This window comes from Otolemur garnettii, unplaced genomic scaffold (genome assembly GCF_000181295.1).
Source record: "Otolemur garnettii isolate 467f Iridium unplaced genomic scaffold, OtoGar3 scaffold00181, whole genome shotgun sequence".
NCBI lineage: Eukaryota > Metazoa > Chordata > Mammalia > Primates > Galagidae > Otolemur > Otolemur garnettii.
Window position 1 is genome coordinate 1,409,001 of NW_003852576.1, and position 9,479 is coordinate 1,418,479.

At 41.8% G+C, this 9,479-nt stretch overlaps 1 protein-coding gene across 1 annotated transcript in view; it reads left to right on the forward strand.

Moving 5' to 3' along the window:
• CHRNA9 (cholinergic receptor nicotinic alpha 9 subunit) overlaps positions 1-8,405 on the forward strand; it is a 16,607-nt gene extending 8,202 nt beyond the window's left edge. Inside the window, exons 4-5 of the mRNA XM_003800690.1 lie at positions 4,938-5,470; positions 7,421-8,405. Coding sequence (XP_003800738.1) covers positions 4,938-5,470; positions 7,421-7,965 — 1,078 coding nt within the window. The 3' untranslated portion in view covers positions 7,966-8,405. The remainder of the gene's footprint in view (positions 1-4,937; positions 5,471-7,420) is intronic.
• Positions 8,406-9,479: the final 1,074 nt, after the last annotated feature.

Consider the following 9,479-nt stretch of genomic DNA (forward strand, 5'->3'; position numbering starts at 1 on the left):
ATCTTTCACGTCCTTTGTTAGGTAAATTCCCAGACATTTCATCTTCTTTGGTACTATTGTAAAAGGAATAGAGTCCTTGATTGTTTTTTTCAGCTTGACTATTGTTGGCGTACATAAAAGCTACTGACTTGTAAGTATTGATTTTGTATCCTGAGACTCTGCTGTATTCCTTGATCACTTCTAAGAGTTTTGAAGTTGAGTCCCTGGGATTTTCCAGGTATAGGATCATATCATCAGCAAAGAGTGAGATTTTGATCTTCTCTGACCCTATTTGGATACCCTTGATTACCATCTCTTGCCTGATTGCAATGGCTGAGACTTCCATTACTATGTTGAATAGCAGTGGAGACAGTGGGCATCCTTGCCTGGTTCCTGATCTGAGTGGAAATGTTTTCAATTTTACACCATTCAATATGATATTGGCTGTGGGTTTGCTGTAGATGGCCTCTATCAGTTTAAGAAATGTCCCTTCTATGCCTATTTTCTTAAGAATTCTAACCATGAAAGGATGCTGGATATTATCAAAGGCTTTTTCTGTGTCAATTGAGAAAATCATATGGTCTTTGTTTTTTATTTTCTTGATTTGATGTATTATATTTATAGATTTACCTATATTGAACCAACCCTATAGCCCTGGAATAAAACCAACTTGATCATGGTGTATAATTTTTTTTGATGTGTTGTTGAATTCTGTTTGCTAAGATCTTATTGAATATTTTTGTGATATTTATTAATGCTATTGGTCTATAATTTTGTTTCTTTGTTGGATCCTTTCCTGGTTTGGGGATCAGGGTGATATTCTGCTTCATAGAATGTGTTGGGAAGTATTTCTTCTTTGTCTATGCTTTGGAAAATGTTGTATAATATAAGTACTAGTTGCTCTTGAAAGGTTTGATAGAATTCAGATGTGAAGCCATCTGGTCCTGGACTTTTCTTTTTTGGGAGATTTCCTATTGTTGATGCTATTTCAGTGGTTGATATAGATCTAGTCAAGATTTCTAATTCTTTCTGGTTGAGTCTAGGAAGGTGGTGTGCCCCCAGGTATTGGTCCATTTCCTTCAGATTTTCATATTTCTGGGAATAGAGATTTTTGTAGTAATCATTGAGGATTTTTTGAATTTCTGAAGTGTCTGTTGTTATTTCTCCTCTATCATTTCTGATAGACGATCTTAGAGATTTTACTTTTCTATTTCTGGTTAGGTTGGCCAAAGGTTTATCAATTCTGTTAATCTTTTCAAAAAACTAACTTTTTGTTTCATTAATCTTCTAAATGATTCTTTTGTTTTCAACTTCATTTAATTCTGCCCTAATTTTGGTTATTTCTTTTCTTCTGCTGGGTTTGGGGTTGCAATGATCTTCCTTTTCCAGTTGCTCAAGATGGTCCATTAAGTTGTTGGCTTCCTCTCTTTCTGTTTTCTTGATGAAGGTTTCCAATGCTATAAGTTTCCCTCTTAGAACTGCCTTTGCAGTATCCCACAGGTTTTGGTAATTTGTGTCTTCTATCATTTTGTTCCAAAAATTTGGTGATTTCCTTTTTTTTTTTTTTTTTTTTTTTTGCAGTTTTTGGCTGGGGCTGAGTTTGAATCTGCCACCTCCAGCATATGGGGTCGGTGCCCTCCTCCTTTGAGCCACAGGCACTGCCCCCTTTTTTTTTTTTTGTCACAGAGTCTCACTATGTTGCCCTGGGTAAAGTGCTGTGATGTCATATAGCTCACAGCAACCTTGAACTCAAGCTCAAGCAATCCTATTGCCTCAGCCTCCTGAGTTGCTGACTACAGGCTACCAGCACAATGCCCAACTATTTCTAGAGACAGAGTCTCAATCTTGCTCAGGCTGGTTTGGAACTCCTGAGCTCAAGCACCCCACCCACCTCAGCCTCCCAGAGAGCTGGAATTACAGGTGTGAGCCACCACGCCCCACAATACTCAATGTATAATGATAACAAAAGATGAATACAAGTCACTTTGAGCACCTCTTATAATTACAAAAATCAAATGTGATTTGAATATTACAATTTTAACTCAGTTATTTTTTCCTTTCTTAAAGTGTGTGTATATTTTTTTGGCACCCTCTGTATAGTGGTCATGAAGTGATTAAATGCAATTTTTTTTTCAGTTTTTGGCTGGGGCTTGGTTTGAACCCACCACCTCCAGTATATGGGGTCAGCACCCTGCTCCTTTGAGCCACAGGCACTGCCTTAAATGCAATTTTTGTACATGGCTCCTGAGTAGCTGGGGTGATGTTTTTGGTCAGTGGGTTCCCTTGCAGTATGGCCTGGGGTTGGGTTTGGGCAATGGGAAGCACCAGAGGGCAATTTCAGGGAGAAAAGGGAGTTTACGGTGTGTTTTTCCCTAGCTCCCTCCTGTCACAGTGACCCTTTTCATGCAACTCTTTCTTTCCAAGTTCTGGTAACTGCACCTTCTCTTCCCGTCTTCAGACTGAGGGATGGTAATGGCTCTGCTGTTACTCGATGCAGAATGGTTCCCTACAGTTCATCCATTCCTTTCTGATTAGTCTTTCATTAACTCTCCTTAAATTCTCGAATCTGAGTGAGCCATCGATTTTCTGCTCTCTGATTCCTAGTCTGTCCTCTCACAACAAAGAAGTGGGAGGGGTAAGTGGTGGTCTCACTTCTCATATAACTATATATATATTTCTCATCATTTAGGGGGTAGGTTCAGGCATTTTCAAAAAATTCATTTGGCTTTTCACAAAGATTCACATTAAAGATTCCTTTGGGTGAAGAAAAAAATCACTTTATCATAAGGACACTTGCACTAGATTGTATATTGAAGCTCAATTTACAATCACCAAGATATGGAAACAACCCAAGTGCCCATCAGTCTATACATGGATTAATAAACTGTGATAGATATATACCATGGAATACTATTCAGCCATAAAAAGATGGAGACTTTACATCTTTTGTAGTAACTTGGATAGAAATGGAAAACATTCTGTTTAGTAAAGTATCACAAGAATATAAAAGTATCCAATGTACTCAATATAAATATAAAGCCAGTAGATGAACTAATACATGCCCACATGAGAGATAAACTTAGTTTAATTCAAGTTGCAGGGGAGGGGGATTGGTGTGCTCCCACCTATTGGACACAATGTGAGGGTATACGGCACAGCTCCTGGGGGCAGGACACACCTACGACAGGGACCTTACCTAACAAGCACAGACATTGTAACCCAGCCGTTTGTACTCTCAGATTAATCTGGGAAAAGAAAAAAAGACCCCTCTGGGTATGGAATGGACTCAGACCATTGCAGTTAACACTGTGGTCTGTAATTTTTAATGAGCAGGAAAAAGAAAAAGAAAAAAGCAACGTTAAAGTATGTTCTAATCCAGCACATGCTCTTCCAGCAATTAACCTAAAGAAAGAGTCAGTGAGTAGTCACAAAGATTCAACTACACAGATGTTTCCTGCAACATTGCTTATATGAGTAAATATAAAAACTGGAACCAACCATAATGTCAAACATGAATAGATTGGTTAAACAACTATGGTATATCTACGATCTACATAGTAGAATATAATGGAATTCACTTTAGCCATGAAAAGAATGTTGTAGAAGAGCATAAACAGATGACCACATATGTTTTGTAGATTTTGTCTTATCCATTTTTTTCTTTTTTCTTTATCCTTCATTTTCTTTTTGTAAATCGACTTTTAAATTTTGAGATAATTTTAGTTTTACAGAAAAGTTCCAAAGATAGTACAGAGTTCTCATAACCTTCACTCACTTTCCCCAATGTTATATCTTTCATTACTGTAATAGATTTATCAAAATTGAAACACTAGCATTAATTAAACTACACACCTTATTCAGATTTCACCAGTGTTTCTACTAGTGTACTTTTTCTGTTCTGGGATTGAATTCAGGATACCATGTTACACTTAGCCAAAATGTATTTTACAAGGGAAAAATTGCTAGGAAAAGTGGAAAACATATGCATCCCAATGTTAGCAGAAATGTATCAGTTGATGTTCTATCTGTAGGCATCAGATACGACTTGGGTACCTGCGAACACATGAAATTGTTAGAAGATATGGTAGATCTCATTGAATTAAAGGAAAAAGAAAATGCCCCTTCCTTGGAAAGGACCAAACTGAGACTGCTTGGTGTGTTTGAGACAGCAGGGACTATTGAGCTATTTTATTTCACAGGGAGCCATCACCAGGGTGACTATTTTTGGTCTTTGTGTCACTCTCCTTAAGATCTGAACCCAGGGCACATAAATTAATTGTATCTACTCTGGGTCACCCAAGCCAGCCCCAGCCAGGTGAGGCTGGGAAACCTTGACCAACTGATCCTTTGCCTTGAAATAGTGATGGAGAAAGAGTAATTCCCTAGAGAAAAATAGAAGTTCTACACCCCAAAATGTTAGGCATAAATGTGGATAAATCAAAAAACATATACATATATATATATATATATCTCCAGAATAAGAGATTATCTCCAAGATGATGAGTGAATGATCCTTTTTGTCTATGTTTTCCAAATGTTCCAAATAAACACACGTGCTTCTTACAATAGCAACAAAAAGCTGTTTTTCATATGCTAACACCTACAGTAAGCAAAGTCAGGTCAGCAGATTTTGGCCTTGGCAGGCTTACTTTTTGATTGGATGTTTAATTCATCATACCTGGACCCAAAAAGTGGCATTGGGAATGGACAGGAGGGACATAGGGCAGAGGTGCTTTAAAAGAAGACCCCGAAAGGACTTGGTCCTGCCTAATTACAGGAGATGGAGAAGGGTGAATTAAAGTTCAGTCCAGATTTTCAAGCCAGGGTGACAGGAAAAGTGGCAATCCATTGCCAAAGAACTGATGTGATGGGCCCAGCGCAGGAGCTGTCTGGGGTAAGGAAGTTGGCGAGGGCCCCTCCCTGGCAAGCGGCTCTCATTTTCCTCATCTGACCTCCAGGGCTGACGATGAATCCTCAGAGCCCGTGAACACCAACGTGGTCCTGCGATATGATGGGCTGATCACCTGGGACGCACCAGCCATCACCAAAAGTTCCTGTGTGGTGGATGTCACCTACTTCCCTTTTGACAACCAGCAGTGCAATCTGACCTTTGGCTCCTGGACCTACAATGGCAATCAGGTGGATATATTCAACGCCCTGGACAGCGGTGATCTCTCCGACTTCATAGAAGATGTGGAGTGGGAGGTCCACGGAATGCCTGCTGTCAAGAATGTCATCTCCTACGGCTGCTGCTCGGAGCCATACCCAGACGTGACGTTTACACTCCTTCTGAAGAGGAGGTCCTCATTCTACATAGTCAACCTCCTCATCCCATGTGTCCTCATATCATTTCTGGCCCCCTTGAGTTTTTATCTCCCAGCAGCCTCTGGGGAAAAGGTCTCCCTGGGAGTGACCATCCTGTTGGCCATGACTGTCTTTCAGCTAATGGTGGCAGAGATCATGCCAGCCTCAGAAAATGTCCCTCTCATAGGTGAGTTCTAGTGTCTAACCCTTCAAGCCAGTGTCTTAGCAACTGGGGTTACACCTTTCATGTTGTGTATCTGTGAAGTTGTCAGACCAACTTCAGACACAACACAGGCTGTCACAGAATTCCTTTGGTGTCTGCAGTAGGCATCACTGAATATAGATGTGGCTGTTGGACTCATAACTGGCTTTATGGTCTCTGGGTTTACACAAAAGAACAATGAGAGGCGTTATGATTTAGAGCAGTGGGTCTCAACCTGTGGGTGGGGACCCCTGTGTAACAATGAAAATACATCCTGCATATCACATATTTACATTACGATTCATAACAGTAGCAAAATTACTACTGTTATGAAGTAGCAATGCAAATAATTTTATGGTTGGGGGTCACCACAACATGAGGAGCTATATTAAAGGGTCGCGGCATTAGGAGACATTAGGAAGGTTGAGAACCACTGATTTAGAACAATGGTTCTCAAAGTGGTGGTCCCAGGACCCACGGCATCAGCATCATCTGGGGACTTTTCAAAGAGCAAATTCTCAGGGCCCACCTTATACCTATTGACCTAGAAACTCTGGAGTGAGGCCTGCCCATCTATTTTAACAAGTCTTCTAGGTGATTCTGACACACTTTTTATTCAAGTCTGAAAACCACTGACCTAGAGGTTAAAGACCTGATTTTCAAGTCAAAAAACCCTGCATTTGAATGCTAACTTCACCACTCACTCCCTAATCAACAGTAAGCAAATTACTTAACCTCTTAGTCACTTGTTTAGCATCTGCAAAATTTGTGCGATCACTACCTTCTGTGTCATTGCCTAGCTCAGAACCTGGCACATAAAGGTCTGTCAATTAAGTTCATGAACTCGCCCTCAGAAAAGTGCTACATACCTCATGGCTGAATATTACTGTGGCCACCTTGAAGTCCTGCCCTTGGGAAGCTGTGCACCAACACCAGTGCCTAGTCCACCCTTCAAAGCAATTTTGGAACTCTTTTTCTGGAATGATCTTCAGAGTTGTCGTTGTATGGCACACAAAAAACAATAGTGAACACCACTCAGCAAGACATTGCCACATGCCGACAAGAACACAGCTGGGAGGCACTGACATACCAAGGTTATGAGACCTCCCCAACTTGTTTGTACGATACTGCCGCCATAAGCACAGGGCGGCAAGTTTGCAAACTTAATTGTCAGACCTCATACACAGATAAGGAAAGAGAAGTTGACTAATTTGCTAGCAAATGGATAGGCCCACAGACTTTTGTCTCAAAAAAAAAAAATATATACTAGCATCCGCCTTCTAACCAGAAGTACAGAGCTTTTAAAGGTTCTGATCAATCCCATGATCCCACCTTGGGCTAAGACAATCTCAGGCACCTGCCCAACCCTCAGTATTTGGATGATATTATTGTACCTACTTTATAGAGAAGGAAGCTGAGGCCAAACGGGATTATATTATCTTGCCCCGGGCCACGTGTCTAGTGAGTGATAAAGCTGGGATTTGATCCAAGGAAGTCTGATTCAAAAATCGCCATGGCAACCACTCAGGGTAGACCACTTCCTTAGAAATGATGTTCGCGTCTTTTCTTTTTAAGCCAAGCCCAGTTATGTGCTGCATGAAGCTCTCGGTCAATGACAGATTGCATATCCTACGGTGGTCCCATAGCATGAGCATGTCGTGTTTTTACGCACTTTTTCCACATTCAGATGTGCAGTCGCAGTTGCCCGCAGTGGTCAGGATCGCAGCACAGGTGTGTAGCCGAGGGCAGGCTGCTCCACTTAGCCTGGACGTGTAGTAGGCTAGACCATCGAGGTTTGCACAAGTCACCCTGTGATGTTCACACACCAACAAAATCCCCTCATGATGCATTTCTCAGAACAGATCCCGTCACTAAGCGACACATGGCTGTGTGAGGATAATTTTAAAACTAACTTCATGGTTGCTTAAATTCCAGGTAAATATTACATAGCCACCATGGCCTTGATCACAGCGTCCACTGCCTTGACCATTATGGTGATGAACATTCACTTCTGTGGGGCCGAGGCCCGACCAGTGCCACACTGGGCCCGGGTGGTCATCCTGAAATACATGTCCAGGATCTTGTTTGTACGGGACGTGGGCGAGAGCTGCCTCAGCCCGCGCCACCACCGCAGAGAGCGGGACCGCCTCACCAAGGTGTACAGCCAGCTCCCAGAGTCTGACCTGAAAACAGCCAGGAACAGAGACCTTTCCAAAAAGAAGGAACTGAACAAACTCTTCAAGAATGACCTGGGACGCCAGGGTGAGGACGCGCGGGATGCGGATGCCAACTGTGCGCGGTACAAGGCGCTGACCAGGAACATCGAGTACATCGCCAAGTGCCTCAAGGACCACAAGGCCACCCATTCCAAGGGCAGCGAGTGGAAGAAGGTCGCAAAAGTCATCGACCGATTCTTCATGTGGGTTTTCTTCATTATGGTGTTTGTGATGACGATTTTAATTATAGCCAGAGTGGACTAGTAGGCATTTGATATCTGAGGAGAAATTAATAAAATTCCCCGTGGTCTCCTCCAGGTTCTTCCCAGCCAGCTTTTATTCGTAAATGATGTAAGGCTTGTATTGTCTGTACTTTTTATTTTTAAACTTCAAATCAATATTGTGTAATAGCTACCTGCCATGTCACATGAAGCAGGAGATCCAAATCTCAAGGGCAGGAAGATGGAGAAAATAGAAAAGGACCCTTTATTGCCTAACAGAGTGGTATGTGACCGGCCTCTGGTTTATATAATTATTCACCTCTTCAGCAGTGTAGATCGCAAAGGATACGGCTTTACTGCTCAACATTTAAAACAAAAAAAGGGCAAAACAAAACTAACTCATTTCCCCTTAGTTCCTATTAAAACGTGCTTTTAAAAAAAGAAATTCGTCATGGACACCTTGATGAGATTTATCAAAGTCTCCAAGTTGCATTTGTCAGGCATGGTACATTTAAAGCCAAATCTGAAATGGTGGCATAAAAGGTTTTGTCCCATATAAAGAAAGTCTAAGACCAGCAATTTTTTTTTTTTTTGAGACGGAGCCTCAAGCTATCCCCCTGGGCAGAGTGCCATGGCCGCACAGCTCACAGCAACCTCCAACTCCTGGGCTTAAGCGAGTCTCCTGCCTCAGCCTCCCAAGTAGCTGGGACTATAGGTGCCCGCCACAGCGCCGACAATTTTTTTTTTTGGTTGCAGCCATCATTGTTGTTTGGCGGGCCCGGGCTGGGGATTCGAACCCACCACCTTAGGTGTATGTGGCTGGCGCCTTAGCCGATTGAGCCACAGGCACCGAGCCAAGACCAGCAATTTAATAGGAAAGACAGCTCTTCGTAATGGTGATGTCGGATATGCTGGTTATATTTTATATGAACCCAAAAGATGAGGTCATTCCTGCATTTAGCCTTTGATTAAAATAAGATAGATGGCTGTGACTCAAACATTGCAACATTGACTCAACATTGCATAGTGATCCATCTAATCAAAAACACTTGTATCCCCTATTTTGAAATTAAAAAAAAAATAAGATAGATGAGATTGTTCCTGTCTTTGGATTAAAATAAAGTGACCAGCATGCCGGGTTCATTCATTCATTCATTCATTTAACTATGCACCAAACATTATTACGTTTCTCCCGCATAGGATAAAGCTCCGTGGTTCACATTTGCACTGGGGGTCATAGCAAATCTTGTACACAAGCCTGATGACTTTTGATATTCACAACCATTCTGTGAGTTATGCAGGAAGCTTTGCTATTCCTCCAACTCAGAGGAAGAAACTGGCTTTAAACAGCAGTCTTAAGAGACCTACGTTCTCAACCTCCAGCAAGAGTGGAACTGGATTCTAGCCCTAGTACTGGGACTCCAGGTCTGCTAACAACACACTGCTTTTGGCTATGACAAATTTTGATTTAGGACAGGAGAAACTGAGGGATTCTCATTCCAGTTCTGAACTTTTTTTTTTTTTTGAGACAGAGTCTCACTGGCACCCTCAGTGCCA